Source organism: Pongo pygmaeus, chromosome 1, assembly GCF_028885625.2.
Source record: "Pongo pygmaeus isolate AG05252 chromosome 1, NHGRI_mPonPyg2-v2.0_pri, whole genome shotgun sequence".
NCBI classification, from domain to species: domain Eukaryota; kingdom Metazoa; phylum Chordata; class Mammalia; order Primates; family Hominidae; genus Pongo; species Pongo pygmaeus.
This window is the reverse complement of record NC_072373.2, coordinates 136,504,583-136,530,388: the sequence shown is the minus strand read 5'-3', so window position 1 is coordinate 136,530,388 and position 25,806 is coordinate 136,504,583. Positions and strand designations below refer to the sequence as shown.

Genomic DNA, 25,806 nt, shown 5'->3' with positions numbered 1-25,806 from the left:
AGGACAGTGTTTTAGGTGACCTGAGATAAACTATTCTAAGGATTCTCTGATAGAAGCTCTGCAAATGTCTCATTTCCCAGTGATTATCCTAAACTGCCCATACACCTGGTGACCCAGATGGAGGCAGTCTCTTATACAACACACTTGAGCCAGATGTCTCATCCTAATTGGTTCTCCATGAATCACTACTGTTCATGAGGATGATACTTGCTACTGTACATCAAAGAGAAAGCATGGACTGTCAGCAATTATTTACTGCCTTAAAAAATAGACCCCAGAGGCTGGGCGTGGTGGTTCACGCCTGTAATCCCAGCACTTTGGGAGGCTGAAGTGGGCGGATCACCTGAGGTCAGGAGTTCGAGATCAGCCTGGCCAACATGGCAAAACCCTGTCTCTACTAAAAATACAAAAAGTAGCCAGGTGTGGTGGCCCACACCTGTTATCCCAGCTACTCAGGAGGCTGAGGCAGGAGAATCACTTGAACCTGGGAGACAGAGGTTGCAATGAGCCAAGATCACACCATTGCACTGCAGCCTGGACAACAGAGCGAGACTTCGTTTCAAAAAAAAAAAAATAGACCCCAGTCCAGGTACAGTTGGCTCATGCCTATAATTCCAGCACTTTGGGAGGCCGAGGCGGGCAGATCATGTGAAGTCAGGAGTTCGAGGCCAACCTGGTGAAACCCTGTCCCTACTAAAAATACAAAAATTAGCTGGGTGTGGTGGTGCATGCCTATAGTCCCAGCTACTTGAGGCTGAGGCATGAGAATCACTCAAGCCCGGGAGGTGGAGGTTGCAGTGAGCGGAGATCGCGCCACTGCTAGCCTAGGCGGCAGAGTGAGATTCTGTCTCAAAAAAGAAAAAAAAAAAGTAGACCCCAAATAATTAGGACACTGTCCCTTAAATGAAGCAGCTTTCACTAAGATTCAATTTACTTTTGAGATTGACTAAAATAGTCTGATTTGCCAAACATGGCATGCAGATCTCTTTACAAAACATTAAGTACACATAAAGTAATTGGAAATTTACCTGTGGCATTTCCAGGGCTTTCATGAGAGCTGAGAAGGAATAGAGGTCTCCCATGGAATCCTTCAGTTCCACCGCCACCTGGATGATCTTACTCAGAGTGGCTGCTCGGTCCTCCAAAGTGCCTGTGCAGCCCAGAATGTCCACTGCAATGCCGATGGCCATCGTGTTGTGTCTGAAAGCCAGGAGATCAGCGGTCAGGTTCAGGGCCAATGGGACTAGGAGAAAACTAAACCAAATCAGCCAAGAGCAGGGCTGTTTTTGTGCCATTTGCTGCTTTTGCTCTAAAAGGTGCCAGCAGCACAGTTTAGACGGCCAATCTCAACAGAGAGAACGCCGCTTAGCAGGCTGACTGTGGAGGGCCAAAGTAGGCCACAGAGGGTGCACTTTCAGTCAGAAAGCAAGATGTCCCCGGACAGGGCCACGTTCAACCCTGAGCCTGGGGGCACAAAGAGGGAGCTCCTGGGGCAAAGGTGCTCAGAAGTGCATGTGGCTTCTAGTACCCTGTACCATGAGAGGTTCATGGAGACAGCAGGTCCCCCAACATGCTCGGAGAATCTCTCCTCGGGGAAGCCCAGGGCCACCTCCACTGAGCCCCCTGGACTTGGGGATGGAAGGGACGGAAAAATGTGAGGACATGCTTGATCCAGGACAATAACATGGCCATCAGAACAAAGGCAGGAAAGAGGAGGTAAGAATGGTGTTCCCCAGCCCCACTCCAGAGGCCAGGAAATGAATGGGGAGGAGGATAAAGATTGAATAGTTGATGGGCTGGAATGTGCCTGTAAGGCCAGACCCTAATAAAATCGAAATCTCATTTTCCCCAACAAACCTCCCTTTTCTCATCCTAAACTACATGGGTCAACCTCAGAGACCCAAAACAGGAAGCAGGGTGATCTTTTCTCCGCATGACAACAGGATTAATATGAATGGGGTCAGTCTGCAGCAGAAAGCATAGACTGTGACCCCTTTTCCTTCCCACTGTAAATCAGGACCCAGGAGTTAACTGCTTTAGACCAGAATTGCCTCAATTTCTTACAGGTTGTGGTACAAGTGCTGGAGGCGAAGCCCCAATTTATAGCTATAGTTACTAAAATACAGCATGCATTTGAATTCCAGGGCCACTCTGTCCTGAACGTTCAGAGCTTAGGATGTTACTCCACGCTGTGCTCTCTCCGTGCCCAGGTGTGTTGGTCGGTCTCTTGCTCTCCTTGAGCAAAGGGCAGCAGGGATTCATTGAGTGCTTAGCATCACTCATTTCTCTAATGTTTGTTAAATAGGTAATGAGCTCTGCCTCCAAGTGTGTCTGCATATATATGCATGTATGGGGCTCACTTGCAGTGTAAGCTTGGGCTGGTACCTAACTGCTCCACCCCTCAGGTTCTTCATCTGTAAAATGGGAGCAAGGGTTGTGAGAAAGAGAGACTGTGTATGGGTGTGAAAATAATTAAAGTGAGCCAGGTCTCAGGCCTGTAATCCCAGCACTTTGGGAGACTGAGGCAGGCACAATGCTTAAGCCCAGAAGTTCGAGACCAGCCTGGGCAACATGGGTGAAACCCCATCTCTACTAAAAATACAAAAATCAGCCAGGCACGGTGGCACATGCCTGTAGTCCCAGCTACTCGAGTGGCTGAGGAATGAGAATCACTTGAACCCAGGAGGCGGAGGTTGTAGTGAGCAGAGATTGCGCCACTGCACTCCAGCCTGGGTAACTAGAGAGACTATCTCAAAACAAAAAGAATAATAATAATAATTAAAGTGCCTGGTACTGGCAGGCGCCTAATAAACAGCAGTTGTTATTAGAGTTGTCTCTGTACATGTCTCTCCCTCTGTATCTTGGTCCATTTTCCCTCTTTGTCTCCATCTCTTTTCTCTTTTCTCCATTTATCTCCTTTTCCTGATTTGTCTTTCTCAATTAATGGATCCGAACATAGACCTAAAGGATATTTTTATTATTTGTTTTTTTTTTTTTTTGAGACAGGGTTTTGCTCTGTTGCCCAGGCTGGAGTGCAGTGGTGTGATCACGGCTCACTGCAGCCTTGACCTCCCTGGCTCAAAGGATCCTCCTGCCTCAGCCTCCCACGTAGCTGGGACCACAGGCATATGCCACCATGCCCAGCTAATTTTCGTGTTTTTTGTAGAAACAGGGTTTTGCCATGTTGCCCGGCTGGTCTCGAATTCCTGGGCTCAAGTGATCCACCTGCCTTGGCCTCCCAAAGTGCTGGGATTACAGGCATGAGCCACCGCGCCCAGTTGTTATCTGATACATTTTTGGAAGAGTTTTCTTATCCATTTGCAAAATGTTAACATTGACAGAACATTTTAGATGTTGCTTTTAACTATAAACTCACTTCCCATGCTGCATTCAATTGATTCTTTATTCAGTGTTTTCTCCCCCTATGTTTTAATGGCCCTCTAGTGTTATATCAATGGTTAACTGAATGGTTATATCCATTCACTCAACCAACATTTGCCTGAAACCTCCTGGATACACCAACTATGGGAAAAACAACTCAGGCTGGCAAATCTGCAGCAAAAGCTCCTGTGGTTGGCAAGAGGAGGCACTCAGATGTCACATGAAGGACACTTCCAGAGCAGTATGCCTGGAATGGGTGAGGTGGTAAATTAAAAATAAAGGGTCGTTTTGTATTTGATTCTCAAATGCAAGAAGGTGATGTCATGTGACACATCAGGACCTCTATAACCTTGCCCTTTATTTAATAAACACATTGTAATTAATAAAACTACTCCCCAGGCTCTAAAAAGAAGATCCCACAGGTCACAACAAGCTAAGGAGCAAGACCCCAGCCAAGAGGCAGTCAGGAGAAAAGAGCAATGAAGCAGAAAGTCAGAAAACAGCCAAGAGAGAAGCCCCAAACCTGTCACCCTCAGCCTGTCCCAGCACACTGAATGATACTAAGAAAACAGGGCTCAGATTCATGAGGCCTGGAACCTGGGGGGGTTTCAAGCTGAAATGTCTCATGGGAGGAACGGCAAAGTGTGGTGGCACAGCTCACCTCTGCTGATAGAACGGAAGCTAGTGGAGCCGGGAGTTCAGGCCCCTGGGGCAGGAGGGAAAAAGGGGACACCCGGAGAGAGGCTGGAACCTAGAAAAGTCTCATCAGGAAGAGCAGGGAAATTCAGAAGCGGGACCTAGAATTCCCCAGAGGCTTAAGCAATGGGTATTTCCGAACAAAGTCCGCATGGCCCACGTCTTCACCTCCATCCTCCCACACGGCTGCAATTCAGCGTTCTGGGTATTTTCTATGGGATGCATCCACGGCTGCGAGGCAAAACAGCAGCAGCATGGGAGTCATTTTATCTGCTGCACAGCCGAGGAAACTCTAAAGCAGCGACATCCATCCCCCGAGAGGTGGCTCTTTACCATGAAAACAGTAAATTCTAATTATAAAAAGTCATCCTTCAATCACATCAGTCACATTTCAGGTGCCCGAGAGTGACATGTGGCTGGTGGCTACTGTAACAGCCAATGCAGAACGCGTCTGTTACCACAGAAAGCTGTCCTGGACAGCACTGTGACCTGGAGCTTCACGGAAAGCCATGCGCAGTCAGTCATGGCAACTAGGACATGGGCTGGACAAACAGAAAACTTAACAAGATAGTCTTGCCCAAATCAACTTTTAAAAAATGTGTCAAAAAGGCTGGCTCTGTGGTAATATGGATATCTAGTCTAGAGCTTCTTTCCTTAAAAACATACCTCATTGTTGGTGTCTTTCTAATTCCTAAACATTCCATTTCAATGGACGCCCAGGGCCCTGGCTTTTCATGAGAAGAGGGGAGGGATGCCTCGGAGGCCCCAGACCAGTGCCGTCATCCCCTAACCTCTGACCCTATTTGTCCACCCCTCAAAGACAACACTGTCTAGACTCTGCTCTTCCCAGCCTTTCCCACAAACTCCTCCTAATTCCTCAAGCAATCTTAACTCCCAAAGAGACAAAGGCGCAGCTTGCTGGGCAGGAGACCCAGGAGACTCCATGGTGCTGGGGCCCCAGCTCTGCCCCAGGCTGCAGGATCTGTGACTCCTGCTCACACGGGCCAATTGAGTCACTGGCTTCAGGCCATCTGTTCTGTCCATCCACCCCTCCAGGAGCAGGGACGGGAACACATTCTTTGTTCCTGAGTTGTGCTGTCTCTGTGTGCAACTCCAGGAATTCTCAGGCTCAGGCTTCTGGGAAGAGTCGCTGTAGGCCATGTGCCCTGAAGTGCTATTACCCCAGGGCTAGGCTGGTGCTACGCCTCTCTGTTCTAAAACCTGCTGCTCTGATGCCTGCAAGGAGCTGGGAGGGTCGGAAGTGCAGAGGACGGCACTGCTCACCTTTCAATTATGTCCAGGCGCAGCTGGTGTCCGTGAGGCAAGGTAATGAGTTCCAGGCCTGAGCTCACCCCCATGTTCCTCCTCATCTCTTCAGAGACTTCAAGTATCCTAGCAACCTGTCAAGAGCCAAAGTTGAAATACACTGGATCAGGAACTGGGCTTGCCTGAGCATGAATTCAGCATATGAGAAGAAACACACTGAACTAGGATGGTGTGGACACACTTTATGTGTTGCATTTCTTTATAAGCAGCTGCTGACAATGCTGTTCTTATATGATGTTTAGGGTGTTTTAATACACAGAGTATAAAACTTAGGGGGAAAAGAAAGACTGGTGGGAGATGCTGACACTGCTCTGCAGATCTACAGATTTGTTAAGTGTTTCTGCCCAGCCAGAGGACAGTTCAGTCCTCTGCGCTTTTGTCTGACACAGGCCGGATCCTGCTGCGACGTTTTGCTGCCAACAGCAGGGCTGCATGTGTTCGGAGCCGACTGATCCCCTGCAGTGGAAAAGCGGAATCTCATCCAAGAGCCTCTCCGCTGTGGGCTTTGCCATTCATGTTCTCACTTAACAGCCACAGCTGGCTGCTATTACCCTTAATTACGCTTCTCCTGGGCTCAGTAAATGCTCTATAGGTCTGGAAACTATTAAAAATGTATACAGTGATTGGAAACCTGAGATCTCAAACACTCTTCTTTCTCCTGAGAGGCTTTTCTTAAAATCTTTGTCCCAGACAGCTCTCAACCCATCTCAATTCTAGTATGTAATCTCAGTTTATTAGAATCAGGTATTAGTTATTACAATGTCATGGAGAAGTGTTACAACTGAGCCAGTGTGTCTCTAAAATGGGGCCAATAGGCCAGGCATGGTGGCTTATGCCTGTAATCCCAGTGCTTTGGGAGGCCAAGGTTGGGGACTGCTTGAGGACAGGAGTTTGAGACCAGCTGAGCAACACAGCGAGACCCCATCTTTACAAAAAATTAAAAATTAGCCAGGCATGGTGGTGTGCGCCTGCAGTCCTAGCTTCTTGGGACGCTAAGACAGGAGGATCACTTGAGCACAGGAGTTTGAGGTTATAGTGAGCTATGATCATGTCACTGTACTTCAGCTGGGGTGAGAGCAAGACACTGTCTCTAAAAACAAAAGAAAAATTAAATGGCGGCTAATGACACCTCACAGCACAATGATGTGCTAAGAGGGGAACTAACAGATGCAACAACAAGTCTAGCCACCTGAACACATGGCAGGCATGGGATGGTTCCTCTCCTTGATCTGGTACACTTGTCCTCAACCTTAATTACTCCAGGCTATCAAAACACATCTGGATGTTTAGGTGGTATTACTAACCCTGCCCTGTAACTTCTGTGGCTGAACTACTGTCAACCCTGAGGGGATGACCCTGTGGATGAGCTCTCCAGTGGTAGATGCCAGGACAGGATGCAGAATTCCTACTGTGCTCCTACCTGTGCTCTCTGGGCCTCAGTTTCCCCTTTTCTAATGTAACTGCTAAGTTCACCTTTCTCAAGGACTTTGCAAAGGATTCAGATAACTTTAGAACCCCTAAAAGCTACCTGAAAATACAAGTTGTGAATCATCAGCCATGTGGAAAGGGGAAGAATTCTGGCCAGATCTTGGGAAAGAGATTTATAACTTGACCTTGGCAAGGCAGCCCAGATGCACGCCACACACGCTTCCTTGCATATTTAGACAGCTGCCCTCTGTCAGAGGTCCCAAACCCTGTACTTCTGAGGGGTGTCCCCCACACTCTGGGTGGCGAGATTAAAAGGCCTGTGATTGATTCAGTTTTGCTCTGGAAAACCTGGCAGACGGGCGGCGACCCCTGCTCTCCAGTCTGCATTTCTTCAGCACATATATGCCATGTCTGGGTCACTTCCCTGGAGCCACGCCTGCTTGCCTGAGGGCCAAGGGGATCCCAAGCTCACACCACAGGGCCTGGATTAGGTTCCCTGACAAATGCCCAAGGTTATGCAGCTCACAGACACAAAGGAAGGACAAACATGTCTAGAGCATTTACTGTGAGCCGACTCCACAGGGCAGGGTGGCAGAAGCACCCCCGATGAGGCTTCCTTCTGCCCTCCAAATCTTAGCTGGTCTACTCTGCTGCATCTCTGGACTCCACCCACTGCTCCTTCTTCCACTGCCTTGGAGGCTGCTGCATGGACCCAGGAGACACCCGATGGGGGCCCAGCCCAGCCCTCCTCCCAGCCGCAAGGGCCTTTCTAAAATGCCATGAGATTGCCTGGCTCCACTCACTGGTTCTGTTCCCCTTGGCACAGAGGATCAGATCTGCACCCAACTCAACTGTAAAGTGCCTTGAAGGCAGGAACCTGGTATGAGCCCAGAAGTAGAGACTTAGAAAAGGCCTATGAAGCCCTCCCACACCCCACCCCTAACCCCATCTTCTTCCACCCACACAGAATGAATCTGCTGTAAACCAATCCCTCTCTCCATGGGTTTTGACAACTAAGTCTCTGCGCATGTGCGTTGCCTGCCATCTGCAAGATGCTTTTGGTGTTCATCTGGCCAAAGATGCAGCCTTCCAAACTCATCTTGGACATCTCCACCCCATCTCCACACCCAACTCCCTGTTCAAGGCCCTGCCCAGAGGCCCCACAGCTCCTGTGCCTTCCCCTGCAGGGCATTTCCCACCTGGGTTGTGGTCCAAGCTCCTGCGTCACTGTCCCTCCCCAGCCCACCCCCACCCGATAGCAGGTGCTCCAAGAGCAGAGACCACAAGCTGCCCTGGCACAGTAGGTGCTCAGTCAAGTCTGAATATATAACACAGATAAACACTTAGTGCTCACGGTGGGCTAGGCAAGGTGCCCAGGGCTTTTAATATATTATTATCTCATCTAGTCCTCGCTGACCACCTGGGTAGCTGTATTCCTTACAGACAGGCAGAGAAGGGGAGGCTGTTCAGCTTATGTGGCACAGGCAGGATTCAGGCTCAGTCGGGCCAAGTGCTTCACTACTGGACCTCACTTCTAGCTATAGGCAAAGACCTTGCGCATGGTGGGAGGGGCTCAGTGGCTCCTAACTAGGCCCTTTGGGGGTGGGGGCATGGATGCAGCAGGACAGGGAGCCTGGAGGGCTCTTAGGACCACCCACTGTCCTGATGGCCTATCTGGGCATCTGCCCACATGGCTGGGAGCCAGCACGCGGGGCCCAGATGCTAGCCAGAGCCTGCTCTCAGCTTCTGGGTGGCCCTGTCTGGGCTGCCACTGCACTTGGGATGGGAAACAACAGATCTGGTTGTATTTCCCTCTTAGAGATGCCCACTTGGAAGTCAGTGGTTCCAGGAAGATAATATGGAAATGGTGGTAGACTCCAGAGACAGGGAAGAAGGAAGTTTCAACACATGGCTCCTGCTCACTGCCTGGGGACCCCATCCAGCCCCTTGTCCAGGGGTGCCTGCAGGCAGACATGGGAGTGAGACCCCACTAGGAGGACAAAACGCACCACAGCAAGCCAGGGAGACTGCATTCTTCAGTGGGGAACATCCTCGGGGTCTAGTTTCATGGCTACCAAAGGTAGTGGGCAGGTCCCAGACCTCCTGCCAAGGGCGGGCAGGCAGGCATCTCTCCTCCACCTAGAGGATCATTAAGCCCTGCCCAGGGCCACAGGAAGGATTCATTCCCCTGGGAATTGGGCTGCTCTGTAAACCCAGGCCTGTTTCTACAAGGAGCTTCCTCTATGGAGAACCCACGCAGGTTCATACCAGGCCAGAGTCTCCCTCCTGGCCCACTGACATGGTTCTGCTCTCAGATTCAGGGCCCAATGTGCGTGACTGACTACAACAGAAATCCTCAATCCTCTTACTTCCCAAACAGGTTAAGCTCGCTTTAAAGTGAGGTCCAGATAACTTTGCAAATTGCGTGACTACCTGTGAGCACTGCCTGAGGCCATCCGGCCAAAAGTACAGCAGGCCCTTGTTCTTCCAATGCAGCCCTGGCTCTCTTCTCAGGGCCTGCTCAGCAGAAGTCCACCCTCAGCCCCACCTCCCAGGCCTGGGCAATGAGTTACTCTGGTTTCTGAGTCATCCCTCAAGCTCCGTTGTCAGCAAGGGCCTTGTTTACTCCAGGATGGTCAGCAGCTGCCTAAAGTTCCTCAAGCCTGTTTGGGGGAGCCCTCCATCAACTTTGGCACTCCCTGCAGGAGTGTTCTGAGACTGGACTTCTTGCCATGATTCAACACATAGGAAGGAAAACCCAGCTCCTAAATAAGCCCTGACATCTGAAGCTAATTGACTTCCCTGAGCTACAAATAAAGAAGGGCTTCAAATGCCCAGGAACCAGCCTCTTTATATTGAAAAGGTGGACCGAGCCCACCATCACCTGAGACAGCATCTGGTGTCTAGAATACAGTCAGCCCTCCTTATCCATGGCTTCTGCAACAGTAGATTCAACCAACAAAGGATCAAAAATATTCAGGAAAAAAAAAAAAGCTGCATTGGTATGAAACATGTAGACTTTTTTCCTTGCCATTATTCCCTAAACAATGCAGTATAATAGCTATTTACAAAGCACATATATTGTATTAGGTGTTATAAATAATCTAGAGATGATTTAAAGTATACAGGAGGATTGCATAGGTTATATGCAAATACTATTCCATTTTATATAAGGAATGCAAGCTTCTGTGGATTTTGCTAGCCACTGAAGGTCCTAAAACAAATCCCCACGGATATGAAAAAGTGACTTAATCTCTTTTAAGGATGAGGTTGCTTTGGGACTACCTATGAACAAAAGTCACTCACATCTAAAATAAACGTTTCCTACAAAAAAAATGGTGATGGGCCGGGTGCAGTGACTCACACTTATAATCCCAGCACTTTGAGAGGCCAAGGCAGGCAGATCACTTGAGCTCAGGAGTTCAAGACCAGCCTGAGCAAAATGGCAAAACCCTATCTCTACAAAAAATACAAAGAGTTAGCCAGGTGTGGTGACATGCGCCTGTGGTCCCAGCTACTCAGGAGGCTGAGGTGGGAGGATCACTTGAGCCCGCGAGGCAAAGGCTGCCATGAGCTGTGAACGCACCTCTGCATTCCAGCCTGGGTGACAGAGTGAGACCCTATCTCAGAAAAAAAAAAAAAAAAAAAAAGGTGACGATGTAAATATTTAATCATGTGGAAAGACAGTCATGTTGGTCAATGAAAGGTTCAGGGTTTGGAATAGTGTGTACAGACCTGTGCCATTTCTGTGGCAAATAGATATTACACATGCAATTATTTACATGTATCCATTTACAGAGAAAATAATGTTTTCGCATAAACCAAATGCTGACAATGGTGATCTCCAGGAAACTGGATTTTGTGTGGTTTTATCTTTTAATCTGTATTTTAGAATTTTTTTTTTTTTTTTTGAAACAGAGTTTTGCTCTTGTTGTCCACGCTGGAGTGTGATGGTGCGATCTCGGCTCACCACAACCTTCGCCTCCCAGGTTCAAGCAATTCTGCTGCCTCAGCTTCCAAAGTAGCTGGGATTATAGGCATGTACCACCAAGCCCAGCTAATTTTGTATTTTTAGTAGAGATGGGGTTTCTCCATGCCTCAGGCTGGTCTCGAACTCCTGACCTCAGGTGATCCACCGCCTTGGCCGCCCCAAGTGCTGGGATTACAGGCTTGAGCCACCATGCCCGGCCATTTTAGAGTTTTTCTAAATTGAGGAAGGATTATTTTAAAAATCAAGGTAGCTTTAAAGATGTTTATACTAAAGATCATTTTAGTAATAAAATAAATATGTAATGCATTAAGTATAATGTAATAAAAATAACCAAGGTCTGCTACTCCAGAAACTACATTTTCATCTACAGTCTACTCTCCTGTAGCTTTGGCTTTACCAATTCTGATGGAGCTGAGGCAAGGGGGTAGTTTTTCAATAAGCACCAGGTGCGAGGAGGATTCTGTTGCAGCTGCTGATGCCAGCAGGGGTGGGTGGGAGAAGATGGCGGCCCCCACCCCCGGCAGCAGCCTGTCATCCCTCTGTCCGAGATGAATTTTATAAGCTTCCTGTTTGGGCAAAGGTTGTCCCAGCTTGTGGTTCCCACCCCTTAAATAAATTCCCATGCTGGTGTTATCTTCAGACTTTCCTATGGGCAAAGCATTTAATAGGTAAGGCAGAGTGAGGCCAGATGGATCCCCTCCTTCCAAACCTACAAAAGCCAGAGGAGCACCGGGACCCCTAGCTCTTACCAAACCTTGAAAAGCCAGAACAGCACCAGGACCCCCAGCTCTTACCCTGCAGTCCATGCTCAGTACGTGCTGGGCGATGACCTTGGGGTCGTTGTTGGTGAACAGTTCTTTTGCACGTTTCAACATTGCTGTTTCCAGGGGCTTATTCTCAGGGGGAAGGAACTTTGACTCAAACTCATTGGGCCTGAAGGAGGAGACAGTCTCCAGGAGGGGCGTCACAAACTCGCCCTTGTTCCACTGCCCCTTCTTCATCTGAGCTGCTGCAGGTTCCCAAGGTCTTTCCCTGTCATCATCATCAAGGATCAGGTAGTTGATGCCAGAGTTCCGGGGACCTGGCGCCCCATTCTGGTTGGCTGTGAGCAGTTCTGTGTGGCTTCCCTGGGCACATAAGGGTAGCTTTGCTCCCCTGCCGCAGCCTGTGGCAAACACTGGGTTCAGTTCACAGTAGTTGGCCTCTGAGTTGAGCCAGGCAGAGGGAGATGAGGGAACCTTGAGGAACGGCACCTTGCAGGGCTTAGGCGGGGGCTTAGGGCACAACTGACTGTCTGATCCCCTCAGCGCCTCCCCGGCCCTGGCATCCGAGGAGACCCTCCGAACCACTGCTGGGCTCAGGGCGGGCTCGCTTCCCGTCCTGAACACAGATGAGTTTGGGCAGGGGCTTGTGTCCACACCCGAGGACTGAGGTGGCAGCTTGCAGCCTGTGGGGGATAAGAAAAGGTCAGAGAAAGCTCATCTGTGTGGAGAATATAAAACAAACAAAACCAGAGTGGCAGCTCCCCGGCCCTCCGTTCATGCCCTTGGGTTTCAATTTTCATTTTCATTTCCAAAAGAAAATTCAATGTGACTGTCCCACACCCAATCTCAGGGAGTCTACAGCATTGTGAGGGCTGGGCTGGGCTTGCCCCATCCCATACTCCTGGGTGCAATTCGAAATCCCGGGGACTGCTGACGCCTGGGTTACAAATGTTGTTGTATGGTCATAGAAGGCTGGGACAGTCAGAATGATAAAATATATGAGCAAGGAGGGCATGAATAATGTAACCTTGCCCTAAGAAACAGAAGTCGTTAGCCACCTAAAATGCCACTCTCAAAGGGTGGATCCCAGCCAGCTTCCAAAGGGGAGCTGGAGACAGGGAGGGGAAAGAGACACTGGGGTAACCTACATGGAAGTAGTTTACACCGGGGCATTAGGAAAATCCCTTTGTGGTCCCAGGGAAAGTCAGTTATGAAAATAATGAAAACAACCCCCCGTCTTACTAATGTAACTGCTTATTAGGTCTCCCCACACCCCATACCTTATCACTCTTCCAGCCTTGAAAGCAGAATGGAGAGGAAGGGCAGTGGCCTGGACAGCTGTTCTGCCAAAAGCCCCAGGAGCCACCCACCCACCCGGGAAAAGGGAGTAGGCTCATTTGTCATGAAGACCACCAGTTTTCAAAGGGGCTTGAATCAGAAAACCTGGGTTCAAATGCTGGGTGATTCTGGACAAGTTACTTAACCTACCTGTGCCTCAGTTTCCTCAGCTGTGAAATGGCAATAATCATGCCTACCCTGAAGGCTTGCTACGAGGCCTAAAAGCTGGCATACGGTGTCTAGCTCAGTGCTTCGCTGCCGGATATAATTCTGCAAACCCATTCCCCTCCAGGCTGCAGGCCTGAGGCCTTGTGTCATTTTTGAATGAGACAGTTAGATGGGGCAGGGTAACAGCCTGAAGGAAACCAGGGTCACACTGACGTTCTCCCTGAAAATTCCCCGAAACATACCAATCGGCAGGTAGCTCTCTGACTGGTGGGCTTTGAGGGACAAGGCTCTTCTGTCCTGCATGTGATCCAGGCAGGCTGGCTGGCTACCACTCTTTTCTTTGTTTCTGAAGTAAAAGACAAATAGGACGGAAACGTGTTGCTAAAGTGTAAAATAAAACCTTTAGGCAATGCCATGGGAACTTAAACAAAAAAAAAAGAAAACTGCTCAGAAGGAGAGTGCTACAGCATACCCTAAAAGTAAAGGAATGTCCGCTGGAGAAACAAATTACTGATGGGGCGATTAATATATGACTGTGTTGTGTGCTCCATCCCCCTGTCCCCATGACCAATGCAGCTAAGTCCTAGGATGCCTCCTCTGGGCCTTTCCATCCTGTTGAACAGAGCAGGGTAAAAGTTTTACGATACTCCCGGGAAAATCTGATGAACTGGAATGTGTACTTTTAACAGAGCCTAAAACTACTTACAGGCCCAGAGGGAATGGCTTGCCTAACTAACATGCATTTTCCACACGCTCCACAGTGTTGCAGTTAGGAAGGAAGCTGTGGGGAAACTTCCATTTTGGTGCAAATCTCAGCAACCCCCAAATAACCTGCAGGACTTCCTGGGGAGGCTGCCATCCCCAACCTCCTGGATGCTCTGGGGGGACCCCCACACAGCCTCCTCCTGCTGAGCTGGGAAAAGGCATCGGCATGGTCACCAAGCAGCAGTTGGGAGGCACACTGTGTAACCACACAAGGAAAAGGTGGAAGGTAACTTTCAACACACTCGCTGTTATTCCTTCTGTCCCTTTCCAATTCAGATTGGGAATTTCTCCAGCACCAAGCACCAGAATCTCCCTAGCTAGAGACGGAGGCACTGCACCAGCTAAGTTGTTATGAACTTTAATTGGCCTTCCCATAAACATAAAACATTCTTATGTTACAGAAATCACGAAGTTCTTTCCTACCTTCACAAGCACCAAAGAAAAAACAAATCAAAAAACCCCCAAACTCCGAGGAACAGAGAAATTCCAGCAACCTTTCGAAGATAAGGCAAGACCGAGGGCAAATTACAAAAGGAAATGTCTCCCGAGAAGTGATATTTAAGCAGTGACCACTGCGGCTGGACTCCAGGGGCCAGAACGGCAGGGCGTGGAATGCAACCTGCCTGTGAGCACACACCTTTGCCCAGAGCAGGCCACCAGCCAGCCAACTAGCAGGCCCGACGTCAGGGCAGGTGGCACCTCGCCAGAGCTGCATAAGGGAGCCACTGAAGGACATTGGGGCAGGGCAGCAGGCCATGGGCCATCTTTTCCCCTCCTCCCACTTAAACATTTCTGGGCGTGCTGCCTGTACAAAGTGGTGACAAGTTCTAGGAGGATCTGCATTCCAAAGGGCAAACAGAAAAGTGGCTCTATTAGGCCTGACTTGTTGACTTAGAGACTTTCTTCGTCTTTTTTTCATTTCTTATCTTAAAAAGTTTTTAAACCAGGATCATTCAGGGCCAACTAGGAGGCCTTCCCCACAGCAGTGGTTCTGTTATCTCGCCGAATACACTCCCACTCTGTGCGTGACATTAATTCCCTGCTTCAACCATTCAGCAGCCTATCCCTCCCAAAGGAAACAGAAGAAAAGGTACCCCTTCTAACACTTTAAGGGATCTCAAGTCCAATCCTATTACTATGAAAAGGAGGATTTCTAAATATCAGGTCTTGCCTCCCTCCTTGCAATTGCCCTGAGTTTTTTAGTTTGTTTTGAGACAGGCTCTTGCTCTGTTGCTCAGGCTGGAGTGCAGTGGCATGGTCATGGCTCACTGCAGCTTCAACCTCCCAGGCTCAAGCAATCCTCCCACCTCAGCCTCTCGAGTAGCTGGGACCACAGGCACACACCACCATGCCCAGCTAATTTTTATATTTAAAAAATTTTGTGGATACATAGTAGGTGTATATATTTATGGGGTACATGAGATGTTTTGATACAGGCATGCAATGTGAAATAAGCGTATCATGGAGAATGGGGTATCCATGCCCTCAAGCGTTTATCCTTTGAGTTACAAACAATCCAATTACACTCTTTATTTTAAAATATATAATTAAGTTGTTTTGACTACAGTCACCCTATTGTGTTATCAAATAAGTCTTATTCATTCTTTCCAAATTTTTTGTACCCATTAACCATCCCCACCTCCCTCCCATCCCGCACTCCCCACCCACTACGACCCTTCCCAGGCTCTAACCATCCTTCTACTCTCTGTGTCCAAGAATTCAGTTGTTTTGACTTTTTGATCCCACAGATAAGTGAGAACATTTGTCTTTCTGTGTCTGGCTTATTTCACTTAACATAATGATCTCCAATTCCATCCATGTGGTTGCAAATGACAGGATCTCATTCTTTTCATGGCTGAATAGTACTCCACGGTGTATACGCACATTTCCTTTATCTATTCAGCTGTTGATGGACACTTAGGCTGCTTCCAAATCTTAGCTATTGAAAACAGTGCTGCAACAAACATAGTGCAGGTATCTCTTTGATATACTGATTTCCACTCTTCCGGGTATATACCCAGCAGTGGGATTGCTGGATCACATAGTAGCTCAATTTTTGGTTTTCTGAGGAACCTCCAAACTGTTCTCCATAGGGTTGTACTAATTTACATTCCCATCAACAGTGTAGGAGGGTTCCCTTTTCCCCACAATCCTCACCAGCATTTGTTATTACCTGTCTTTTGGATATAGACCTTTTTAACTGGGGTAAGGTGATACCCATTATAGTTTTGATTTGCATTTCTCTGATGACCAATCATGTTGAACACCTTTTCATATGCCTGTTTGCCACTGCAGTGGCATGATCTCGGCTCACTGCCTCCTGGGTTCAAGCAATTCTCCTGCCTTAGTCCCCTAGTAGCTGGGACTACAGGCATGCACCACCACACCTAGTTAATTTTTGCATTTTTAGTAGAGATGGGGTTTCGCCATGTTGGCCAGGTTGGTCTTGAACTCCTGAGCTCAGGTAATCCACCTGCCTCTGCCTCCCAAAGTGCTGGGATTACAGGCGTGGGCCACTGTGCCCAGCCCATTTGTATGTCTTCTTTTGAGAAATACTCATTTCTCAAAAGAGCAAATCTTTTGCCCATTTTTAAAATCAGATTATTAGAGTTTTTCCTACAGAGTTGTTTGAGCTCCTTATATTAATTTTCATATTTTTTGTAGAGACGGGGTTGTGCCATGTTGCCCAAGCTGGTCTCGAACTCTGAAGCTCAGGCAATCTGCCCACCTTAGCCTCCCAAAGTGCTGGGATTACAGTTGTGAGCCACTGTGCTGGGTCTGAGTCTGACATTCTACTCCTCTCCAGATAATAATTATCATGAACACTTCCCTAGCACCTCCTATGTGCCTGCACTGTTCTGAGCACTTTGCATATATTAAATCATATACACCTCACAAGCTCCATCTTTCCAGATGAAGAAGGTGAGGCCCAGGAAGGTCAAGTTGCTTGCCCATGGTTGAACAGTTGCCCAGTGTGGAGCCGGCATTTGTGCCTGGCTACTGGGTCCCCAGCCAGATGCTGACTAGCATGTGCCGGAGCCTCCAGGCAGCACACAGCTGTCATTTGCATTCCACACAGAGTCCTGTATTTTCCTTCCGAAGTTTTGCAGTATAGAAATGACAGTTTATGACATTTCCTCATGGACCAACAAAAAAAAAAAAAAAAAAACAAAAAACCAGTGAGTAGAATAAAATACGTTGGTTTACGTGCATAAGATTAGAAGCTGGGAGCCAGGTCAGGGCTGCTGTGCGACTGAGGGGCTGGACTGGATCTATGTCCCCAATGCCTGCCTTTTCCCTCCTTTCCTTTCCTAGTGCTTTTAGATAATATGCACAAAGACTTTGAGCTCTGTGAAAGACGGGCCCTATACAAATGCAGGCCAATGTCGCTGACATTTGACAGCTGGGTGCTTAAGATCAGTGAGGTTTTGAAGCCTTGATTTTCCACCAAGTGCCCTGAATCCTTCTCTTCCCCCATTCCCTGAGATTCAGACTACAGACCCATGCTCTCTGCATCTCCTATTTTAGAAATCTCATCTGTTCTCACCAAGTGAACCACCCTTTCCAGGTGGACCAAGCCCTGATTTAAGTTTTCAGCCCTAACTCCCCTCCTGGACCCCAAAACTGCTGCTGGACTGTGGCACTCAACAAGCCCATAGTCTTCCAGCTCAGATGAAAAAGTGTGTTTTATCCTCCAAAGTCCCCTCCCTCCTGGTCACGCCTGTGGTCTCCAATGTGCCCGCCCCTCTGACTGTACCACGTGAAGAAGAGCCCTGGGAGGCCACGCTCCTACATCTCTTGACTGTCCCTCCACTGCACTCCTGCAGCCGGGGCACTCCATGACTCACTAACTGGGTTTCCTGTTCCTTCCTGTCTCACTCCTCGCGCCCGGTACATCGCTGTCCATTTCTATTCTTAGGACACCGTGTTCACTATGCTGAGTCTGTGCAGCATCCTTAAAGCCCTGCACCTGGCATTAAGGCCCCCACGATCTGGCTGGGGCTACCTCCCTAAGCCCACTGCTACGGGTCCCTTGCACAGACCCTTTGTTCCAGCCCCACCAGCACATTCACTACAAGCTCTTCATACCGTTTTCTGTCCCCACACTTATGCCCATGCTGTGCCTCCCACCTGGAACCCCCCCCGCCCTTTGCAGCATCTATCCAAATTTCCCCCAGCGATCAGACCAGCCAAGTCTACCCCCTTCACAAGGTCTCCCCATCAGTGCCCCCCCAAATTCTTCCTCAGCTCCTGTACCATTCATTGCTGGCACTGCTCAGCTGGGAGTTAATCGTTCACTGCCTCGTGACAGCTATTCCGTGAACAGTCGGCATTCCTATTAACATCTTTTATATCTCTGTTCCATGATGAATTCTTCATCTGCCTAACTCACCTTGGGCACCCCTGGCGCCCCTCATAGTCCTGCAGAGGAGGCCCTGACCTACCTGAGGAGGTTTCCCCTGGGCAAATTCTGCTCTCGGGCCTGGACGCCACCCATGGTGAGGCTCAGCCTCTTGGCCACATCCGGCCTTCCCTCGGTGAGGCTGCCCTCCCGGGCCTGGCCTGGGGAGGTGCCATAACGCTCCTCCAGGCACCGCAGGGGCACCGTCCTGTTGATGGGCTGGAAGATGATGGCGCCACTCTGCTGGGAGATGGGCCGGCGGTTGCCCACGTAGCAGCGCACCAGGCCGGGGATAGAGTCGAAGCTCTCCATCTCGAACTGGTACTGCACGCGGCTGTAGGCCTCGCTGAGTCGCAGAACTGTCCGGTTGATTTTGAAGTGCTGAGCAAGGTTCTTCCACTGACAGGTCAGGACAAAGTTCCCAGGGCTGGACAGAGAGTCACGAACTAGGAAGTCGCCATCTCGCTGCACAAGGTTTTCAGACACCTTTGGGACAAAAAGATGAGTGAGGAGTAGGAAAGGCAAATTCACATTCCTTCTAAAAGCTTATGGCTACCCACTTCTCTGGGCCAACAGAAGACAATGCTACTATGTCTCTTCTTGGGTCAGCTCTTTAGTTTTTCAAAGATCAAATTCATAGAAGATCCAATCATTCATTCAAGAACTATGCACTGACCACCTACTCGTGCCAAGCACCACTGCAGGCTCAGGGGATGCAGTGGTGACAGTGGCACACAAGAGCCCACCTCATGGAGCTCCTGTTTTTGGTGGGGAGCTTCTGTTTTAGTGAGGATAAATAACCAACGGCTATGGTACGTCAGCTGTAAGGTCAGGCAAAAAGTAAACCAGGAAAGGAGGCAGGAAGTGCCGGGGAGGGGATGAGGGCTGTCCAGTAAAATAGGGTGGTTGGGGAGGTGTCACAAGAACATGACGTTTATACAGATCTGAACGATGTAATGAAACAGGAAATAAGAAATGAGAAAATGTGTGCCTGGCAGGCCTGATTTTCCCTCCCCAACAAGGGGAGTGAGGAGAAAGAAGGGTATTTGTTGGTGTCTAGAAGTCATCCTAGGGGCCCTCTTCTAAGATGCCCCTCTCCAGGCCTGGCCAGTGGGGAGGAGTCCACATGCAGGACTGGGGTATGGATTCTGGACACACCAATTACTGGCTAGAAGGCCTGGAACAAAGTCAGGCTGGGGTCCCTCATCTTACAGTTACTATGAGGGTTATGTATTTGTATACATAATATATGCAAGCGCTGGAACACAGTGGATGCTCAAAAATAGTTAACTAGCATGATGCTGCTGCTTATAGCAACTGGAGAATTTATAATGTGGTGCAGCCTGGCTGTTCCTGTAGCCTGACCACATGGGTTTGCATCCTGGCTCAGCTGTATGACTCTGGACAAATTACATAATCTCCTTGTGGCTCACTTATATCATCTGAAAAACACAAATGATAATATTACCTACAGAATGGGTACAAAGATTTAAGGGGCTAAAATGTTAGCAATAACTCATTATTATGGTTATGGTTATAGTGTTCAGTTATCCAGTTTGGAACGATTTATCACTGAAAATTAATACTCATGCAAGTAGTAAACAAATTTAATGACCATGATAAGGAGACAGAAGGTGGTGATAGTATCAGTTTTATAATTCTGACAAATTTTCTGGGACATTCCAACATTTGATCAACAGTATACTTCTGTTAGGTCAAAATAGTAGGCTACCATGGTTACTTTAAAATTGCATCTTTGCCTTAAAAATGTTTTCACATAGAAATTCCATTTCTTAAAATTGAGCCTGTGAAAATAATTGTAGGTATGAACACAGCAATCTTAAAGGATGTTGGTCAGAGTATTAGAAACACCCTACGTGTCCAGTAAATTGTAGTGCATGTATACCGTGGACAGACATATAATGTAGGCTGGTGCAGAATATTCTACAGTGGGTGAAAATTCCCAGGACATAGTAAGTGAGTAGAATGGGCTACCAAAAAGTATATGCAGTACAATCTCATACTTGATTTCAAAAAGCCCGGGAGGATGTATGTACACAAAAGTATTCATCATGGTTATCCCCAAGAGAATTATGAGGAGAATTATGGATAAGAGTTTAATTTCCTTCTTTTTGCTATCTATGTTTTCTACAATCAATTTTAAACTTAAAAAAACAAAGTCAGAATAATTATTTATTTGATTGTGCCAAGAAATCTACTACATTTAAAAAAAAAAAAAAAAAAAAAAAAAAAAAGCCCAGGCACAGTGGCTCATGCCTGTAATCCCAGCACTTTGGGAGGCCGAGGTGGGTGTATCACTTGAGGTCAGGAGTTCGAGACCAGCCTGGCCAACATGGTGAAACCCCGTCTCTACTAAAAGTATAAAAATTAGCAGGGCGTGGTGGTGGGCATCTGTAATCCCAGCTACTGGAGAGGGTGAGGCAGGAGAATCGCTTGAACCCAGAAGGTAGAGGTTGCAGTAAGCTGAGATCGTACTATTGCACTCCAGCCTGGGCGACAGAGTAAGACTCTGTCTCAAAAAAAAGAAAAAAAAACGAAAAAAAACTTACGACATGATGCCCTTCCCCCCAGCCCTTGTCCACACATTTCCTGTCATGTTGTCCTTGGTTAATGATTGGCCAGATCAGGTTTACAATAAAAACCCAAGGGAAATTCTATGCCTCAATTCTGCAGACTTACTCTATTTTTCAATTTTTACAGTATTAAATGAAAAAACATTATTCATGGCAATCACCCAAATGACGATCACACAGTATATTCTGGGCCACGAGTCTGTGGTCATGGGTTTAATTCCCCTTCTTCCCCACCTCTGGGTCACGGGATCCAGTAGGGAAGCGATGGAGAGTGTGAATAACTGCCAGCTCAATGGGGCAGAGGCAGCCTTCTTGGTCTAGGCCACCCGCCCTCTCTCCTCCCTAAGCTAAGCCACTGCCTTGAGAAGGAGGGGCTGCAAATGGTCTGAGGCTGCTGGAAGCTGGCCAAGTGTTCAATTACCTGGGCCACAGCCCGCCCTCCTAGTTCTTCCGGTTACTGACCCTGTGGCTGCTGCCTCCCACAACTCTGTGCTTGCAGATCCCAGGAGCACTGGCTATCCCTTCACTTCCTGAACATGTGGATGTGTGCTTCGGGTTCTTGACCTCAGCTCTTCCCAAGGTCTTCTTAGAGAAGGGTCTAAATGAAGTCATTTTTAGAGTATTTGTTTTTGGTTACACAGGAGCTTCCTCCCATGTGGCCTTGGAATGGGACCCTGCGGGTCATCAATCTGTACATTGCCTGAGAGCAACTGTGTGTGCGCTGGAAAGGACAAGACCAGGTACCTGTCGGGGGATGCGGCCGTGGTACCAGGCATGGCTGCGCAGGTCCTCGCTGCTCAGCAGCAGCTCCTCCTCCAGCTCCTTCTTCAGCTTCTCAGGGGTCCTGTCCATGATGTGCCTCTCCTTGGAGAACTGAAACACAGAGTCAACCATGAGCTCACCCTGCCCAGGCCACACCAGGCCATGCCAGCTGGAGGTGACCGCCTGCTTCACTAATCCAACCAGTTATGCTAAAGCCTGCGTTCAGGTAGGGGAGCCTGGATAATGATTACAAAGAGCTGTGACCTTTCGTTTCTCCGGCCGCAACCATATAATAAAATTTTCACCTGCACATGGGGACTATGGTAGGAGAGTCCACCAAGAGGTTCCTTTTACCAGTCTACTCAAGCAGCTGGGCAGGAAGGGCCAGAGAGATGTACAGACAGCAAGACACAGCAGCCCAGCCTGCTCTCTTCCCAGCGGGGAGCTTCCTCATTCTTCTTCAGGACTGTCCTGACATAGCGTGGGGAGGGCAGCTGTTCCCTTCTGGCCTTAGATCCTGGGCCTCTGGGCAGTAAGGCCCAAAGCACAGTCCTTGGGCTGGTAGCGATGGCCCTGACTTCTTTGCTGTTGGTAAACTCATGTTCAGGAATTGAGTCAGTCTTTAGAAACTTTTAGGGCAAATGGACAGAGCAATTTTATGTCTCTTGAATCTAATAACAGAAGTCTATGTCTTTATTTCAGATTTCTAATATTTCATTTTTATGACAGATAGGAAACTGAAACAAATTTAAAAAGACAACCCTGGTCCTTCACCTCAGATGTTTGAGAATCACTGGTCTGCGGTATTGCACAGTGGCCATGGCAGTGAGTGCTGGGTGGACAGCCGTGTCCACCTGGCTGAGTGGGGCAGGTTTAATTTAGAACCATACCCGCTTACAACATGTGAACTGAACCTGGAAACCTGCCCAGTTCCCAGCAAGACCAGGCTTGCTGACCAGGAACCGCTTGCTGAAGGTCCCATGAACGGAAAAAAGCTGTGTCCCTGTGGCTTTCCCACGTTTCCCAGCTTGCCCTTCAAACCCCCATGGGAGCCACAAAATTATTACTTATTACACTACTTTTCAAAAATGTTTATTTATTATTTTTTTTGAGACAGGGTCTCACTGTGCTAGAGCACAGTGGTGCAATCTCAGCTCACTGTAGCCTTGGCCTCCTGGGCTCAAGCGATCCTCCCACCTCAGCCTCCCTGGTAGCTAGGACTGAAACAGGCACGTGCCACCATGCCTGGCTAATTTTTGTAATTTTTTTTTTTTCTTAGAGATAGGGTTTTGCCATGTTGCCCAGGCTGGTCTCAAACTTCTGGGCTCAAGCGATCCACCCACCTCAGCATCTCAAAGTGCTGGGATTACAGGTGTGAGCCACCATGCCCGGCCTATTACACTACTTTGCACCTCAGCAAAGAAATAGCTCCAAATCCTTTTCCACCAAACAACAACAACAACAACAAAAAGCCCTGGAATTTTAGGGCTAGATTCTTATTCTCTAGTGCTTCTTTGCACATTGGCCCATGAGGAGCGCTAGCTGAAGAGTAACTCAGGGGCTGATTTTTAGGTGGGGCTCTGGCTTACTACTTGTTTACTTCTCCCTCCTTCTCACTGGGCAGACACTCACTTGGGAGTGTCTGAAGGATGGAATTTGCATCAAAGAGATGCAGCCGCTGGCTGTCCAGGGTGCCTGCAGGCTTTAGATGGTGATGTTTGACACCGTCCGCTCCCATCATTAATATTGTACGGCTTCATCTGAAGACAGCTTGAGTGTGGAATGCAGGTTGTCAACTCGGCCATGCTTTATTGTTCGTTTTTTGTCTGTCTTGCCTCCCACTAGACTGTAAGTTTCACGAAAACAGAAATCCATCTACTTTTTCCCCACTGCCCTTGAACAATGCCTGAAAACATCAGGCACTGGGTATTTGGTAAACAAATACCCCAGGATGAGAAAAGATGCTGACTTTGCTTAGTTATGGAGATTCTCCCTTTCACTCTCAAGTCATCTGAAGCCCTGTTTTCGCTGGGCATGTTGCCATTCAGCCAAAAGACCACATTCCTCAATCTCTGTCTCTTCCAGGGAGATGTGGCCATAGGACTCAGTTCTGACCAAGGAGCTGAGAAGTGATGGCTGGAGCCTCAACACCATTCTGGACGGTGAGTGGGGAGCCACACCAAGGAATGGCTGGGTGGAAGGTCTGATTGAGGCTGGGTCCCTGATGACTGTGGGGCCAACACACCAGCCCTGGACCTCCAGCCTCCAGGTCTTCTAGGTGATCTACCTTATGGAAGCCTGTGATTTGTGGGTGTTCCCGTCACTGGCGGCTGAACTAAATCCTAACCCATATTGTGACCTGACCCCCATTGAGTCACCCTGACAGACAGTCTGCAGGCTTAGCCTAAATCCCTTGTGCTGCACCCTGGGCCCACTTCTTGGTCTGACCTCTGAAAATGTGGAGATCTGAAAACATACAGTAGGTCTTGCACAGTTCTTTGTTGAAAATTTATTTGCTTATATCCAAGAAGCTATTTCCATATTTATCTTTGCATTTTCCTTCCTCCCTGATGTCCCAACACTCAGCCTGATGTCCCAACACTCAGCCACCTCTCCCTCTCCCCGGCTCCTTTCTCAGCCCTGCTCATAACAGCAAGGGTTATTATTCTTTTTAGCACTTTATATGCATCAATCTTTTATTCTAGGTTTTGAGATAATGCTTTTAAACTGGTTACAAAAAATATAAAATCAGCTATCTTGTTACTTCTGTCCTAATTCCTAAGAGAAGAACAGGAAAATCCTAAATTATTGCTCTTTCCCCCTGTAGACTCCAGAGGGTGAATCCTACAGGGTACTATAGGAGGTAGGGTATTACAGGACAGTACCTAGAGAGAGAGAAATGAAGATATTAAGATTGATGCTCTCAAATAATTTGGGATGAAAGACCAGACTTCAAAAACTATGCCCTTAAGCTCTTGCATAATTTATGAAAAGTCTGAAGGTTACACAACTGCCTAGACTTGTATTTTAAAAGGGAAGGAGGGAAGGAGAGAGGGAGGAAAATGAGAAGGAAGGAGGGAGAGAGGGAGACCCAGAGTGAACAAGCAATTGCAAAAGGTTTTCCATTTCCAGCCTGTGAGGGCTGACGCGAATACACTGCAGAGAGCCAGGTTTGCTGCTGGGAGCCTCTGCCTTAGCAGATGATGTGGACAATGTCTCCCAGACAACTGAAGAAAGCAATTCAAAAGGATCACCCCATATGGCCACCTCATGATCACATAGTGGTTATTCTGGGAGTGGAGACCTTCTAGAACTTTCACTACTGCCTTCATCACATATATTAAAGCAATTATTTTTCCCAGCTGCCTGTATTTTATGAGATCTCGATCTCCCCAACTGTGATTTTGCCACTATTAGATAAGTACTTTGATGGACTGTAAACCCCACAGGTTAGTGAGAGGTGACCATATAACAAACTGTGGCAAAATGTATCCATCTGTATTTCTGAGAACATTGTAATTGATATCTGTGCTTCTTGGGGACCAGAAATGAGATTCCTGCTTCATAGCACTGGTCATGCATGTCTGCAACATTTGGCGGAATTCTGTAGGCTTCCCACATACAACCTGAATTACTGGTGACAGTGTATCCTTTCGCTTTTCTGCTGCCACGTGGGAAGAATTTGGATTTTTTCCCTGGAATGCAACCATTCTATTCATGGCATAGGCTAGTTTTTGGGACTTGGCTATGAAGCAAATTCTAGCAATTTAAGGTAACACAACAGAGCCTCTGCCTTCAGCAAAGGTTTCATCCCCTCTGTGTGGCTGTGTCCTCTAATTGATCTAAGTTCTAATTTATTCTACGAATGCCCTAAGAATCCTCCTGCCCTTCCTTAGACTACCTTTCTAAGGCAAGGGCAGAAGAGATTAGTACTGTATTCACTCACATAATATTCACATGCATTGTTATTATTTGCATAGCCCAGAATGATGCATGAGAAGACACAGAATAAGGTGTCAGGTCCTAGGCATTCCAACTGCTTCCAATCTTGGGAAAATAAAGAAGACACAAGGACATTGTTGAAATCCACCCCAGTTCCCATAGCCTTTTCTCCTAGTTCCTTTCCAACTCTCTCACATTTGTAGACATCTTCTGAACTCAATGTGCTTTAAAGACAGGCTGGACTCAAGT

At 48.0% G+C, this 25,806-nt stretch overlaps 1 protein-coding gene across 6 annotated transcripts in view; it reads right to left on the bottom strand.

The window, feature by feature from the left end:
* Positions 1-25,806, bottom strand: part of BCAR3 (BCAR3 adaptor protein, NSP family member) — a 281,997-nt gene that overhangs the window by 8,871 nt on the left and 247,320 nt on the right. For 5 of the 6 annotated variants that reach the window (XM_054475860.2, XM_054475872.2, XM_054475850.2 and 2 more), the window contains 6 exons: positions 21,598-21,726; positions 18,303-18,745; positions 13,335-13,438; positions 11,617-12,269; positions 5,362-5,477; positions 1,029-1,200 (listed from right to left, as the gene is read on the bottom strand). In XM_054475860.2, the coding sequence (XP_054331835.1) occupies positions 1,029-1,200; positions 5,362-5,477; positions 11,617-12,269; positions 13,335-13,438; positions 18,303-18,745; positions 21,598-21,726 (1,617 nt within the window). Of the gene's footprint in view, positions 1-1,028; positions 1,201-5,361; positions 5,478-11,616; positions 12,270-13,334; positions 13,439-14,280; positions 16,973-18,302; positions 18,746-21,597; positions 21,727-25,806 lie in introns of those variants that run through there. The other variant, XM_054475896.2, reaches the window with a different exon arrangement.